Here is a 16,623-nt window from a genome sequence, read left to right as displayed (position 1 = left end):
CTTTATGGACTCAAAGTTGCAAAAAGACATGTAAGTGCAGAAATCATACCATATAAATAACAGCAATAAGAATAGGTTATGGATGTGATTTTGACTGGGATGAGAGAGAAATGCCTGAAATATTTTTTCCATGGTGAGTGATTGTGTGCTGTGATTCAGCATGTGGACCACAGATCAGTCATCTGGCTCTGGGGTCTGATGAAGCACAGATGTAGTAGCATGCAGCACTCAAATTCCTTTGGAGGCACACTCATTTAATGACCCAGCACCAAAATCCCCCTTCCTTAGACTGCAAAATATTAGATTGAAATGGGGGGGAGGGCTTGTGAAAATGCAAGGGAAGCACTATTATGGTCTTGCTTTATTGAGTCTCAGTCATATGTTTCCCCAGTGAGAATCTGACAAACCTTGAACTGTGACTGAGACCTTAAACAGAGTTGAAACATCAAAATAGTGGAGCAGCATGATAGCCTCAAAGGAATTTTACAAGGGTCAATATACTCCATAGTCAAAGCAAGAATCAATGAGGGTGGCCTAAATGTCTTTCAAAATAACAAGCAAGAGTTTACACACATTACAAGAAAGTCTAAAAAAGTAACTAAAATGAATACATTTAGTAGCTCTGCTAAGTACTGACAACCTCATCATCAAGCATGAATTAACAAGATTAAATCTAACATACAAACTATAATTTTAAAAATCTGTAAAATATTGAGTGTGCTCAGTTTGACACTGTCAAAGAATAAATCCAATTTTAATATACTCAATTTAACACTGGACGTATCGGTGGAATGCAACATCCTTTGGGCAAGGCTCAAATGTTTAGTTTCACTAACTTTGCTGCAGTGTTTTCATGACTTTGGGAGACACAAACCAAATTTGTGGGGAAATGATCACATTTATGATAAGGACACGAAGCAGCTCGTTAAAACAATACAGAGAAAGCAATTTGAATCACAAAGATGAACAATGGAAAAAAATTGTATAAGATCAAATTTGAGTCACTCGCAAAATCACTTTATCAATGTTAGCAATGAGCTGCATTGACAACATTGATACAACTAGATGCAATACTTGCAAGGCAAGTTTATTTGTACAGCACATTTCATGCACAAGAATTTCAAAGTGCTTTACATAAAACATCAAAAGCATTACAGAAAGAGAAATAAAACATTAAGAATTACAAAAATCAGCAGCACTGAGGTGGACGTGTCAGTTTTTTTTTTGTTGCATTTGTGTGTGTGTTTGTATTATGTTGCGCCCTAAATTGCGCTCAACTCGTGTAACTTTGTGTTAAACTACTTATATATATATATATATATATACGTATATTATATATATATACGTATATATGTGTGTGTGTAAAAGTTACACAGGATGCCAAGTTTTTCGTTTTCAACAGCATTTATTTAGCTTTCTCCATACAATACATTGAATGTACAACAGCACATACTGTATTCTGAAATAACTCTCAGTATAAAATAGGGCATCTACAATCAAGGTACAGTCATAAAATGCTCAGAGGGACATGACAAAGACCGTGACAGCAAAACACCTTCAAAGAGTATGAAGCGTAGGGGTGTTGTCGAGAGATGTGATTGTATTTGCCGAGCCACTGCTGGATCGCAAGCAGAACTTCAGACGGCACCTCACGGTGCGTCTGGCATCCTGTGAAAACCCGTTTGTTTTTCTCTTTTCTCTCTTGGTATGAGTCATGCGACATGAGGAGAGGTGAAAATATCTTCAAGGATAACTGCTGATGAACAAAGTTTGGTGGTAATGAGAAGATGAATTAGAACTTGGAACTCTGGATACTTGAAAGCGTATGGAGTATATTGACCGTAGCCTCTGAGCAGTTTGTTTGTAGCTCTAAAGACAGGATTGTTTCTCAGTGTTTTCATGACACCAAACACTTACATCACAGCAAATGATAATCCACCGTCACCACAAGAAAACCAGCTCGTTCCAACTTGGCCGAGAGAAAGCCATTCAAATTGGAGTTGAAAGTGCTTTTAGCTTGCAGAGGTCTATGGGCCTATATAGTGATGATAGCGTCTCTTTAAATAGTACACACATAACATGGACCTGCTTCTGTTATTATAGAATGCCACTAGTATGTCGTGCTCGAGCTGTTTAATATCCTGTACATTACATAACAAGTCCAGTTGGTGAAAGAGACGGCCAAAGTACAAGCAAACACAAAAAGATGTACTGAGAGGCCAAACAAATATCTGGACAGAGCGAGCAAGAGAGAGACAGAAAGGAGAGACAAACAGAAGGAGAGAGAGAGTAAGAGAGAGAGAGCTCGAGAGAGATTTGTCGTAAGTCTTGAGGTAAGCAATGTATTTTAGTATAATGCCCTACAGACAATCATACATCTTACAATCATTAATTCTCTATGTACAAACGTCCTGATTTACATACACTGCACTGCTCTCAGATTCAAAAAGAAGAAAACCAAGCACGCCATCAGTGTGGTGCAATGTTGGGGACGAGGAAGTGGGTGGGAGGTTAAGGTGACCTGACTTGATGAGGTGGCCGCAAATGAACAATATGGCTCCTGAAAGTGGCCCTTTTGCATACGTCACACATACAGTTTTTATCTACAACAGTGCAAAGTTCCTCGTCGGTCGCGCAACGCCTGCAATCAAGTGGCCTAACTGTGTTGTCCTATTTGGAAGGAGGTGAAGAATGGAAATGGTTCAACGGAGCCGTCTCAGGTCAGCTAGACGTCAACTGATTTGCAAGAACACAGATCTACTGTGGCACCGAGAATGAAAGCAAAAAAAAAAAAAAAAAGGAGGCGAGCACACAACCTTCCATGATTCTATGGGATGTAGGCACCATTTTATCTGTTACCTTCTTAGAAGACAAAGTTGAGCTCATTTACATGTCAAGCAAATCTCCACAAAGCTGCGCTGCCAAAAGTGTTTCTACTGAGGGGTTAATGGAATATGAATGTGCTATAGGAGTACAGGTCCGCGGCTCCGCACACTCATTGACACGACAGACCAACGTCAAGGTGACATCAACAAGCTTCACGAAGGAGGAGGCTATAGGATGCTACAGTACTAGTGCTACCTGAACATGCTACAGATTGAGACTACAAACATGAGGGGACGGTTTCACACGAGCACAAAGCACGAACCAGCTTTGCCGAGGAGCCTTAACCCATTCTTGGCCAGCCATGTTGTTTTTGTTTTTCTCTTTCTCATTTGATTTTTCTTCGTGTTCATTCCAAGTACCATCTTAAAATGACAAACGTACCATGTTTGCAGAGGGATGGGTCAAGTACTTAGTAAAGCTGGCTTATTGTGTGCAGAGGAAAGCACCCCATCTGTAGTCAGTTCGTGCCGAACGAGACACGCAATCACACGTGCACACTTTCAATCGCTAACATTTTGACGACATTCATACTGCCTGACATAAAGAGCTAAACCGAACAACTCACTCTGCCCTTTAAATGGTGACAACGGCCCAAAACGTTACCAATTTTTCTTTAAATGTCTTCACTAAGACGCATTTACACTCTCACCCACCCCGAAAAAAAAGATTCCACGCGCACACACACACACCAGGATGTTCACTTGCACAAACACACAAGCCCTGAAGTTAGGAGCAACGTCTATGGTCACACAGCACTGACACTTTGATTATCATTGTGAGCTGGAAATGCGTACTGTACCACATGTAGGGGGAGGCAGCCCTCAATGCCAGCTCGATCATTTAACCACTCACACATACAAATCTAACCAGCCCCCCAACCCCCAAAAATACAATCGCATGCTTACTAACGGAATGTCCACAAAGCTTATATTAGACCTTCATCTTAAGCCTTATCAAACTATTATGAAAGGCTGAGTAAGTGTGTTGGATTTCCCTGTTTTGTTAAAATCCTTCTTATTGTTACTTATCTTCTGAAAAAAAAAAAAAAAAAAAAAAAAAAGAAAAACCTTTTCAACAGAAGCAACTAAAATATAGTTTTATTTTATTTTTTTGGTCTATCATACATCTATCAAATTAATGGACCTTTGGACCAATTCTATAACACCAACAGTGTCTCTACAGTTTGACCCCCATCTGGATTGTGATGTCTCTTTTTTAAACGTATTATTATTATTATATATATATATTTTTTTTTAAACACATCTGTTGATACATCTCCAACCTACTGAGAGGAAATCCAAAGGGGTCGAAACTTCAAGGCAAGCTAACATGAAACCTGCTCCCTGCTCAAAGGTTACTGCATGTGACCTGATCAAGTGTTGTACTGCTGGTTCTGACCCTGTGGTGAAGAGCACGATAATATGTCTGATGGCGGTGGCCCTCCGCTCCGTTGCAGTTGGGCAGTCAGTCAAACAGGGGTGGGCCTCGGGCCACCTGTGCCGCCAACAGCCTGAGAAATAGAAACTGCGCATGGGTGGACCACGACAGCTTACTTCAAAGTTCATTTGACCACTCAATTTTAAGAAAAGTGCAAACGTTCACTTTCTGGTTTTGTGACATCTTGTATCAGCTCCATTTGTTTGACTGTTCTGTGTTCAAATAAATAATTAAAACAATGGCGCCCTGACCAACCACAAAAAAAAAAAAAGAAAAAAATAGTTTGCAAAGTGCAGCACCCCAACATCAGAGGATTGGGGGACATGTCGGATAGATTCAGCTAGCACGGTATAGTGTGTTCTTCAGCTAGCTCTCCGCAAGAGACACACACACACACACACACACACACGCACACAAGCTTAGATGAGTCTGGCGTCACCCTCCATGTCAGATGGTAGCTCACACACTCCTGTGAAGTGCATCTCCTTTGCCTTGCTTCCCTGTCCGCTGGCTGCTCGTTTCTCCGGGCTGGGAGAAGGTTGCTGCTGCTGCACCGGCGCCGGTGGCGGCGGCGGCTCTGGCGACGTCCCGCGGGGGACTCCACCTGCCCGTCTCTCCTTCAGGAAGACCTCTAGTCGGCGAAGCATCTGCTTTGGATTCTTTTTGGCGAACAGCTCCACTTCTGAAGGGTTAGAAAGTACATCAACAATGAGTGTGTCTGTAGTCTGATGCCATGTCTTGCTACAACGCTCTTTCGCTCTCAGATACAAATTCTGGTTAGTGTTGAAGTACGTCATGCCAGCAGCTGGCAATGTACAATAATGTGTAATACAGCATTATATACGGTAGGGCGCAGCATGGATCAGTGGTAGAGAGTGCTCGTCACCCAACCCAGAGGTTGTGGATTCATCCCGGGCCATGTGACTATGTCAAAGTGCCCTTGAGCAAGATACTGAACCCCCAGTTGCTCCTGACGCTGCGTCATCAGTAGCTAAATGATGTACAGTGTGAAGCGCTTGGAGTACCGAAGGTAGAAAAGCGCTTTACAAGTGAAAGCCCATTTGCCATTACCGTTTATACAGTATTAACAAAATTAAACAGCTGCTTCTCTACATGAAAACTCAAATGCAGATCAGTACCGCTGTAAAATTCAGCTATAAACGTAGCACAACCATCAACTCGGAGGTCGTAGTCTCATATTTTTCTCTTTGTATGTACAATATCTGCTTGTAGTTAATTTACCATAAAATCACATTACATGTATATACACCCCCTTAAAATCACTCTTAAAAGAGTCTTTGTTATCATCAGAGTGAATAATGATTGAATAAAGATGATAAATAGTAAATGCTTTTAAATCCCAGTTAAAAACGATGTTCTTTTCCCATACCTATAATTTCAAAGTATTTGTAAAATATTGTTTTTGAGAATCTTGCAGTGTGCACACTTTTAGTAAACATTTTTTTCAAGGAAGGCACGTTTGACACTGGAAAAATCTCACAAAATGTCACAAAAAGTAAGATGCTGTATACAGAAATATAGGTGTTCTTGTCTCAATATACTCACAAATTTTCATACTGTGTGAAATCTGGGCCCGTTTAGATGAACATAAAGCTCTTATTCTACTGTAATATTGGCAACGGATGGATACAAAGGCTAATTGTACATTCTGCTCTTTAGTGGAAGAGCAGTTAATTGTTTTGCCTGCCATTATACAAAGACATTATCTGTTGTAAATAAATAACAATTCTCAGACCAATGAAGTAAAGTAGGAGAACTCCCCACCACGTCACACTGTTTTGAGAGTTACTAGTCTAGACGTACTGTATATAGTGCAGTAGCTTGAAAGGGTTCATGAAGCATTCACTGATTTTGCCACGGTGGTTGTCCCCCAACTTGCACATTGCTAAAAACATACAGTATACAATAATGTAGGTAACTTCACCTTTACCTTTTATCACAAAGCCAGAGTCAGCAATGGTTTTCTGTTGAGTCTTCCACAGTTGGTACAGGTGCAGGTATGTGGCCACGTAAAATTCATTCAACACGCCAACAACTTGCTGGCGACGATTGCACTCCCTAGTGAGGCCAAAGGCAGCGAAGAAGTTTTGACATGACTCCTGCACTATGGAAAGATGCGATGAAGAGAGAGGAAAAAAATAGACTGACTTGGACAAGGCCTCCTCTCTGAGCATCTGCAGAGCGATGCGGGTCATGTTGATTGACATCACACTGAAAGGAAAGTTCTGGGAACACAAAGTGCACAACAACATTGCATAGAACACATAAAAAATTGAATGAAATTCAGTACAATCGCTGCATCAAAAATCAGCCTTTACAAAAACTACAAATATGGACTTGGATGACCACAATGTATCCCACGAGACAGTTTCATGTTAAAAAATGTAAACAATTTAAGACACTTAAGAGTGCAGTTACTTGTAAATGACTTTTATACACCCTTGGCAAACATGTTATCAATTCGGTGATATAGTTTTTATCCCATGTTGAAATCTCAAGGATGGTGATAAACAGTGTAAACATGTGAATGTCCAAAGCAGAATTATTAAACTGTGTTCCGCTAAAAACACACACACACCAACCATGAATGCAAAAAAATAAATAATTAAAAAATATAGATTTTTGATTGACTTTGTCCAAAAGGTATAACTTCAACAGCATGTTTACGGTGAAGGTGGTTGTAGTTGCGGTGGTTTATCGTTACACTGTTACAGAAAAATGCCCCCATTTTGGAGGGTAAAGCCATAAGGCAGGGGTGTCAAACTCCAGTCCTCGGGGGCCGCCCTCCTGCATGTCTTAGAGGTTTGCTCGTCCAACACACCTGATTCAACCGATCGGGATCAGGATCGGGCTCCTGCAGAACTTGCTGATGAGCTGATCATTTGAAGCAGGTGTGTTGCAGCAGGGGGAGATGGAAAACAGGCATGACAGCGGCCCTCGAGGACCGCAGTTCGACACCCCTGCGATAAGGGATTATCACAACTCTAAGAATGTTAATATCTCTGCAACAGAGTCCATCACAGACAGTGGCTCTAAAACAACCCATAATAAGAACTTATTGGAGTATCTTGATATGAGCTAATAATACCAGTGTAGGGTGTTGGGACAACTTATAGATGTCTCGAGCCAAGGGCAGAGTCTCTGGGTCCATCACAAAGTACAAAGTGTGCATGAGTCCCAGGAAACCAGTTCCACGCAGGTCAGTAGCGGGGTCCATACCTAAGAAGCAAAATAGAATTTGCATTCAAATCTAATGAAAAAAGTTGCTTCATGTACTGGACGTTAAATGCAGTGCAATGTTGGCGCATCTTACCCTGAAAGCCAATGTTTTCCCAGTGTGTCCCATAACGAGGACAGTCCAGTCTGCAGCCTATGAGCCTTTTATAAATGGTCTGGAGAACACGCATGTGGACTATCTGGCTGTTGTCCACGTGGCCTAAGGAATACATATGTATAAGTCATTTAAATAAGGCCATGGATGATGGCACAAACAGGCACGGCCAAATACACGCTCACATTGCGCGATGGCAAAGACAAGATCCCGCTCCTCCGTGAGTTCCCTGTGCAGTCGAGGGGGCCCAAAAAGGAAGTGTGTGATGGCAGCGAGACCTGTCCTGCGAATAGTTGGCTGGATGTTCTTCTGAAAATTTGTGTGGGGACAAAACACAACCAAGATTTGAAACAAGATTATACTCTATTATCTGATATATTGTAATCTACTTTGTAAATACCCACATTTTACTTTTTGGGGGGGAATGGGCTCCGTTCTTTCTTTTCTCTGTCTGTCCCCTCTCTAATCTCATTCTGCCAATAAATATCCATGACAATACAAATAACCAGAGGGAGTATACCAAACTCCCGTTGCTCATGAAAACTCTTTCCAGCATACAGATACTCCATTCTGTATGACCAAGCACCCGAAATGTGAGATTGAATAAAAATAATTGTACACTCTCAATATGCGATGAATAATTTACAAGGCTCAAAACAAGCTAGTCAAAATTCGTTTTTTGCACTTCAATCAAATACATTAAAAAGCTAAGGAGTTTAACAACTGTGACTTACTGTATTATGCTGGATGCTAAAATGCTAGCTGCTCAAGTGAAGTTGCACAAAAACTGTTAAAGCTTTTTTTTCTTTCTTTTTTTTTTATTAATGTAATGCCTTGTTTTTTTTATACAGGAAAAGATACATTTTAATTTATAATTGTTTGAAATTACGCCATTGAAAATTCTAGACAATAAAGTACAGTTTGCTGCTATGCACAATGTGAATTTAGGAAATAAATACTGTTGATTATAAAAAATTGCTAGTTCGTTTTTTGAAGTGAATTGTATTAACTAAAATGTATGCAACTCATGATTGTGGTGGTAGAATGAATTCTGAAGTCTACGAAACCATTTTGTCTAGCAATTTACTGAAAAATGCATCCAAACCTTGGTAATTGGGAGAATCGTCATAATGCAACAATTATGACCTAAAACACACCCATCACAACAAAGGACTTCATCAGGGTGGAAAGTGGATGGTCTTAGACTGGCCAAGTCAATCACCGGACCTTTTCCCTCTAGAGCATGAAATAAAAGCTGGAATTGTGTACTTTTGTCTCATATTCATCTTTTGATTTGAAACCCAAATGTCTTTAGTACAGAACAAAAACAAAGGTATACCGGTAGTCAGAAAAATATGGTACTTTAAAATTGAGGTGAAGGGCAGAATGTAAGCATTTCAATCAGAATTGCTCACAAGCAAGCTCCCGAGGTCTGTAGTCTGGAAGTACTGAAGGGCTTCATTGAAAGAGATGAGCGGCGTAGGGTTCGAGTCCTCGGGGAGAGCTGGGGGATTAAAATAATATATATATTAAAAAAAAAAAAAAAAAAAAAAAAAAAATCAAATTTAGCTTGGCAAACTCCTGACAACAATCACCATCAATGTTTTGATGCAAACAGGTGAAATTGTTTGACAACTCTGACCTGGTTGGATGTTTTCCAGAGCCTCCCACTCCTGTCGGGCCTTTTCCAACTCCACATTTCCTTCTGTGGAGAAACACAAATGCAAGTTAAGAAAATAGAGTCAATCACTAAAGATCTTAATTGAAAGAGATAAGCGGCGTAGGGTTCGAGTCCTCCGGGAGAGCTGGGAGATTAAAAAAATTTATAAATGAAAAAAAATAAATAAAATCAAATTTAGCTTGGCAAATTCCTGACAACAATCACCATCAATGTTTTGATGCAAACAGGAGAAATTGTTTGACAACTCTGACCTGGTTGGATGTTTTCCAGAGCCTCCCACTCCTGTCGGGCCTTTTCCAACTCCACATTTCCTTCTGTGGAGAAACACAAAGGCAAGTTAAGAAAATAGAGTCAATCACTAAATAGTTTAATTCACAACCATGATCCCTCACTCAAACATTCATCCTTCCTGTCTGGGGTACTGCATCATTTAGATGCCTTCAGCGCAAAGCCGACAGCCTGCATCCCAGACATAGGAAGGGTCCATCTGCACAGCAGCAGCCCAGTGTCTCGGATACATGACTAAATTGCAGTAGGAATAGGGTGAGAGACCAAATTGAGCCTGTGTGAGAGTGTGTTACCTGCAGGTTTAGTTTGATCCCCCACTGCTGCAAGAGTCTGCAGAAGACCATTCTGCTTCAGTGCTGAAATCTGGATACAAGTTTAACACAGTAATGTGAAGATTACATTATTTGACATCATCTAAAAAAAAGTCAAAGACTTTTGTCGAATCTAATTTGGATCGGTGCCAAACTGTGTGGTCCAAAATATCTACTAAGTCTTGAGATGAAGACTGATGAAACAATCAGTTACTTGGCTAACTGAAAAATGCAAAAAATAACTACAACAAAATATAGACGGGAGCATTGCTAGATCCTCATCAAAATATTTAGTGCAAACGCTGAATTTGAATACCACGTCATACCATTTGCAGGTCAACCAAAATGTAAGAAAAAAGATACCACCAAAGGCGTAAGGAAACGTGGGTGTTCAAACTGCAGTCGTGCATACAGTGAAACCATAACCCGCTATAACGTTTCACTGTTCATCATCTGATGTCGACAATCGGCCATTCACATTCACGCCTCGGGTCAATTTAGAGTCTTTCATTAACCTAAATTATAGTACTAGCAAAACAAAACATAGCGGCTTAGCAGAGGTAATTACCGGCAGGGATGTGAGGGGGGCACAACCATTGGTGTGGTCTTTGACATTATGACTGAGAATCAATCCATTCATAACCTGGAAAGAAAATGTTTCAGATGGTTTCAGAGGAAGCAGGAATGCTTGAATCCAAGGGGGCGAATAGAAAGGGAAGGGATGATTGAACTGTACTCACAGGCTTTTGGTTCGAGTGTCCATTGGTGGTCTCCTCTGATGATATACATTCAGGAGACAATCCATTTTGGCCCTAAGAGTAGGAAGAGGGCGACACATGCAGCAGATGGCTATGAGATGTACGCACAAAATCCGCAGGGAAAACCAGAAGTTATGTTTAACGTATTGAGAAAACAATGGTTCATCTCGTTCTTGAATAAAAATCAAAAAGTCATATGCACGAGCGTGGAGGTCATAGGGGAAAGAAGGAAGCTTACAGAGAGGAACCAAGCTGAGGGTAAGAGAAGTGCTCTGTCAGCTGCCGCCATGGCAACATGGCAAGCGAGCCAGAGCAGAGATTACAGCTAAAGCAGTGAGGAGAGCTGTTGACCCGGTCCTAAATTAAACACATGTGGGTGAACTGCTAAAAACAAATGAGCTCTTAATTGTTTAACAGTGCTCCGCAGGAAGAGAACATGTCTCATATAATTGTGGGTATAGACATTGGTAAGAGCTAACACAGACACAACAGCCTCGACTTTGTTCTACTAGCCCAAATAAAAATGATGAGATGTGTGGAAGGCCAAATGTATTACCTCAAGGTGGAAAGTGACATCAGTGTCTTCTTCCATTGCATATGAGTGTGTTGGCTGGCAAGGGTCTTCCCGATTGTAGCCTCTAAAGGATTCTGAAATCCTGGACTGAGTTGGGCTGAGAATTTGCTACAAGGACTACCATGGCTTCTTGAGTGCACATGTGTAGTGATTGCAAGGATTTAGGCTTCATATAGATGAAAATGTCCACGTTCACAAGTTACGACTCCACCAAGCTGGTATCAGACATCCAGAGAGTGCACATCTCTGGTTTTCACTCGGATCAGCGATGACTGTTGGTTCTAGTGGCAGCCTCCTCCTAAAGTCTAACCTTGAGTGTGCGCACCGAGAGGAATGTGAAGATATCAGTCTAGCGCCGAGAGGAAATGGCACGTTTCCCGGAACCCTCCCTCCTTCGTCCCCTCCACAGATCTGCTTGGCCAGTCGCTTTGCTCCCCATCGCCATCAAAGGTGCCCAGAAGCTGGATAAGGACATCGCTTTTCAGGCTTGAGCTCTCCTCATAGCAGATACTTCATTACTTTGGCTCTCAAGACAAATACAATAAGTACTTTAATTGACTCTGTCTTCCTTAGTCTCATGTGAAACAATAAGAAGGGCGGGTGTCCAGATGTGGATCATTAGCTGTCTTCTTGTTGGCAATAAACTTTTGGAGGGGTCTCATCTGCAATTTCAAGTCAAACAAATCAATCACAAAAGCTTTCGTAGAAACAAGAGATAAAAAATATAATACATGCAACAAGGAGGGAAAAAAGAATAACCTCAGATTTGACAAGTATGCGTCCCGGAAAACTCAAAAGCAAATTAAATTAATCACATATATAATAAATTTAAATGTCCTGGGGCCCTGTAAAAAAAAAAAAAAAAAAATCCTTTACCACTCCTGCACCACCACTTCAATCATGCAAAAATGACAATAAAATTTTCAAGGGCCCCCGTCAGTCATCATCACTTTTCTTACGTCGCCTCAGCAATAGTGCTCACAAACAGCACAATTTTTGCTTTTGCAACTTCTTGATGAGCTATTAACGACGTGTTTGTTTGATTGTGTCATGGCAATCTGACAACATGTTTATTTTTGGGTTTTGTTTACTTTGGTTACTGGTGCAATGTGTCTACTGCACCACTGCTACAATTACAATAGGAAACATTGTTCAATTGATGTCTTTGTGAAATTGGCGAACATGACTATATTTGTAAAGAAAACATTTTTACAAATGTCTTTTATTGGGTCCCATTAGATCAGGGGTGGGCAAAGTACAGCCCGTGGGTCACACACAGGCCTTTGCCCATTTTTTAATCCAGCCCAACAAGCATACACTTTTTAAGAGTCCTGTAATATTTGTTGGATTCATTTTGTTCTTTTTTACCTATAATTTGTGAGTTAATATTCATTTATTCATTTTGTATTCATTCAACTCATGAAATAATTAATAATAAAGAACATTTTATATATATAAAAATATAATTTCATGAAATAACACTGGGCAACATTTTTTTTTTAAAGTGACTGCAGAATTTAGTGCCATCGAGTGGTGAACTAATAGAATACAACAACCTAAGTTCGAAGTGCATGCGTTTTGAAGCACGCACACTACTGTGCCACAGAGAGACCACACGTCGCGGGCCTACCACCAATTTCATCATCAGCGGTGGAAGCAAAATGTCGTCAGAAACGACTACTAGTATTTCGTCAAGTGACGAAGTCAGTGCAACGCATTTGTTACACATGCTCTAGTCATGATGTTGAGGAACTACGTTCACTAAGTTTGTCTCCTTCAGGTATCTGAAGCGATGGCAGCGAAACATGACAGCCTCCTGCAGGGAGAGGCGCCCTATGTAATATAATTAGCAATTAATAAACCTATGATTATATTTTTTTTAAATGTACGTGGATGTGATAGAACATATTTTTTGCATATTATGGAAAAGAGCATGAACGTGCACACCAACCCCGTTGGCGCCTGGTTGTAGTTTTCGAACATTTAGCTATACGCTAAAATCTCAGGAGCCAGTGTCCGCTGCGGTGATGTTAAAAGTAACAGCAAGGTAGCGATTAGCTTTCAATTGTTAAACAGACGAGGTGAACCCCAACAAAAACAGCTTCTTACAGTCAAGTGTGGCCGCATTAGATGCGTCATTTTTGGATGAGTGGTGAAGGCGTACTCCCTGAGTGACCTTGGTGAAAAAAGTGAGTCAAACTAACTAACGCTTTTGGATTAAAATATAACGACCTACGAACAATTAACCTTACGAAAAGCCTCATGGAACACATTGTGTTTGCATATCTTGGTGACTTATTAACGAAAACAGACAAGACATGACAGAAACTACACGTCAGCTGCTCGTTTCCTCCTTCTCCTTTTAGTCAGCAATAGAAAGGCTACCGGTAATCGTTTTGTGATGTTTTCAGAGGTTGAAGTGGGCTAAGTAGAGACAGCTATATACATTTTGGATCCGGTTGGGCCCCGTTATTTTGACAATATTAGCGACAAATTTACAATGACTTTGAATGGACAAATGTGGTCAGTCCCGGCCGTGATGTCACACCAAAACATGGAGAGAGGGAAGGGAGGCACGGCCATATTGCTCATTATCAGGAGGCGGTTCTGACCTCATTAGTTTTGCACTGATTTCTCCAAAGCAAATTGATAAAAGTTCAAATGCAAGCTAATATCATTTTACTTATTAAAAAATACATAAACTGAGCTTGTTCTTGAAAAATGGACAGCCCTGCCTGGATGAACCCGTTAATAATAAACAGCCAACTGGTTTTAATTTTTAGATACTCAACATTTGATACTTGAATTTAAACTGTGCATAGCAGCACACTATTTTCCTCTTAAGAAAAAGTATGAAAATTTAGATATATCCCTCCCCATAAATTTTGGTCAATGACTCGATTTTGGTCAATGAGATGAAGTGACGTCTGAACCACAGTAACAATTTTGCGGCTAAAACAGCACAGTTGAGTAAGACCGGTTCATTGAATGATCAGTGGGAATGGCAACTGTGTCAGGCTGTCAGCATCAAAGTGTGCAGAGTCAGAGGTCTATTAACTTGAGCGCTGCCAGCCCGGCTAGCGCTGCCAGTACGGCTACCCGGGCTAGAGCGGCCAGTTTTATTTTCTGAAAGAGTCGGGTTAGGAGGTTGTGAAACAGTATTTTGCAGGCCCGCACTCCATTTCAGAAGGTAGCGGTAATGCAGCAAAAGTTGTTTGCCAACCGCTAAAAGAAGAAGACGAAGAAAAAAAATAACATTCATTTATTGTAATGGCTACTTTATTTTGGTTTGCACGAGGACTAGGAAGTATTTTAATCAATCAGGTTTGTACAACAATATGACACGGGATTCTGGTTAAGGTAAGCAAAACTTTAAAGCAAAACTTTTAAGAGTTAAAGCGACAGCAGGATCCCACTTAGCAGTTCAATAGAGATGGAAAATAAGTGTAGGATACCGTATGTGAAATGTCAAATGTATGTGAGTGTAAAGCTGTTTGAGTAGCAAGACAATACATTATGATGTACATAATGCACTCCATTTACCATTTTAATCAAATCGGTCCAGATAATGGATGGATAGATGGATTTTTCATCGGTTGGACCTTTTTTTCCCCCCAGATTGACGGACTGGTTGGCCTTTGATGTTAGTGACGGAAGCACGGTTAAAACAACATTAAGGACTGACTGAGAGATGATGACAGTTTGGTCCAGCTTGAAAAAATGTCGAATAGACAGATGACGGATGGGTACCCAGGCTGCTGACGGATGACGAATAACGGACCAGCAAACCTTTGTAGAATGCCCAACTCTGCTATTTTTAGCACAAAGGTGGAGCACTCTATAACTACATGACATCAATCAGGCATTATAAGATAGTACAAAGCAACGGAAAAAAACACAGTATCATGCACACTTGTACAACAATATACATTTCAGGACTCATTTTTCAATTTCAATTCATTTACTGTAAAACGTCAATACTTAACAGTACTGTACTCCCAACACAAATGTAAATTAGCTTAAATGCAATAATAACAAATAATAATAATAAAATTTGAATGACATTTTTTTAATGGAAGGATGGATAAACTGACAGCTGTAACGTCTCTATAGTACAGTAGCTGTCAGCCAGCTAGCGATATGTCAGCTAGCAACCCCGCAGGCACAAAGACGCAGGTACGGCTTCTTCTCAAACAACGAATGCAATTATCGCATTGTTTGCGAAAAGGGCCGTCTATTTTTCGCAGTGCACGCATGAGGGAAAACATGTCATGAAAGCAGCGACTCGTTCTCACAAGAAAAGCCAGCTGTCAGAGCTAACTAACGGGCTAACTATAGCTCTATTCAACTGTAACGGGGATGAAGTCTGAGTCCAAAAACGAATGCAAATCAAACGCATTTTGTCTTGGGATCACTTCAAACAACACAGCAAATAAACGCGATGCCCTTCTGCCTCAGCATATTTTGTGATCAGAAGAATTTAAAAGTACCTCAGTGTCTGATTGTTTCTCCCTCCAATCTCAGCTTCCCTTCCCCCGTCCAGCGGCCACAGTAGTGCAAATGCATGATGGGAATTGTCGTTTCTTGCTGCGTTCGGGATTCATTACGTCATTGTTTTCTGGCTCAGAGGTACTGATGGCGTTTCTTAGCACACTCTAGCTTATATACATCTGTACATCATAGTTACGCTGACATTTCCCGTCCATACATATACGGTAGCATTCATAATAGATATACAATACAATACAAAACAATTTAATTTAGATAGCGCATTTCATAACAGCTAGAGCTGTAACAAAGCACTTTACAAACAATACAATAAATTAAAAAAACAAAAACAATAAAAGGCTGTGATACACGTATTAATAAATATAGATATGAATGAATAATACATAAAATATAAATGAAAACATAAATAAATAAAGCCCAAAAATAACAAGAAATGTGTCTTCAACCGGGTTTTAAAAATGGACAGAGAGGGGGCTTGCCAAACAAAATTCATATTATTTCCATAATTTTGACACATTTTGTCAAATTGATGCAAACATGAGCCGTACCTGTGTCTTTGCCTGCGGGGTTGCTATCTGACATATTGTTTGATGTACAAGATCATACATCTATTCTATCTAATAAATAAAAATGGCAAATTGCATATGCAGCTGGCTACCTTGTACAAAAGCATTGAAATCTGTTTCAAATTTAACAAATGCAGAATTGTTTAATGGCATTTAAGGGAAATTTCTTTGCATAGCATCAACAATTACAGGCATTTAAATGCAAACTAGGAGTATGGTGGGGAGGTGAAAAAATAATTTACAATAAATATATGTTAAAAT

General features: G+C 40.3%; 1 protein-coding gene across 5 annotated transcripts; it reads right to left on the bottom strand.

Annotated features, from left to right (window-relative positions):
• Window positions 1-1,385: 1,385 nt before the first annotated feature.
• Window positions 1,386-15,845, bottom strand: elmod3 (ELMO/CED-12 domain containing 3). 5 transcript variants are annotated; one of them, XM_086031509.1, is made up of 16 exons: window positions 15,778-15,822; window positions 12,047-12,132; window positions 11,837-11,949; window positions 11,270-11,748; window positions 10,696-10,767; window positions 10,524-10,598; window positions 9,938-10,007; window positions 9,608-9,670; window positions 9,318-9,380; window positions 9,091-9,179; window positions 7,861-7,984; window positions 7,658-7,780; window positions 7,433-7,563; window positions 6,493-6,569; window positions 6,275-6,402; window positions 1,386-5,005 (listed from the first exon to the last, which is right to left on the bottom strand). In XM_086031509.1, exons 4-16 carry the CDS (start codon window positions 11,303-11,305, stop codon window positions 4,743-4,745), a joined length of 1,314 nt encoding a protein of 437 aa, XP_085887635.1. In that variant the 5' UTR covers window positions 11,306-11,748; window positions 11,837-11,949; window positions 12,047-12,132; window positions 15,778-15,822; the 3' UTR covers window positions 1,386-4,742. The 5 variants fall into 5 exon arrangements, with proteins under 5 accessions (XP_085887635.1, XP_085887634.1, XP_085887632.1 ...); XM_086031508.1 differs by lacking the exon at window positions 12,047-12,132 and having other exon boundaries at window positions 15,778-15,845; XM_086031506.1 differs by having other exon boundaries at window positions 11,270-11,949.
• Between the last annotated feature and the right edge of the window lie 778 nt (window positions 15,846-16,623).

Source organism: Filicampus tigris, chromosome 5 (assembly GCF_054856515.1).
Source record: "Filicampus tigris isolate MCC_2025a chromosome 5, RoL_Ftig_1.0, whole genome shotgun sequence".
Taxonomy (NCBI): Eukaryota; Metazoa; Chordata; class Actinopteri; order Syngnathiformes; family Syngnathidae; genus Filicampus; species Filicampus tigris.
Note: the sequence above shows the minus strand (reverse complement) of the source record. Positions and strands in the feature narration are given on the sequence as shown.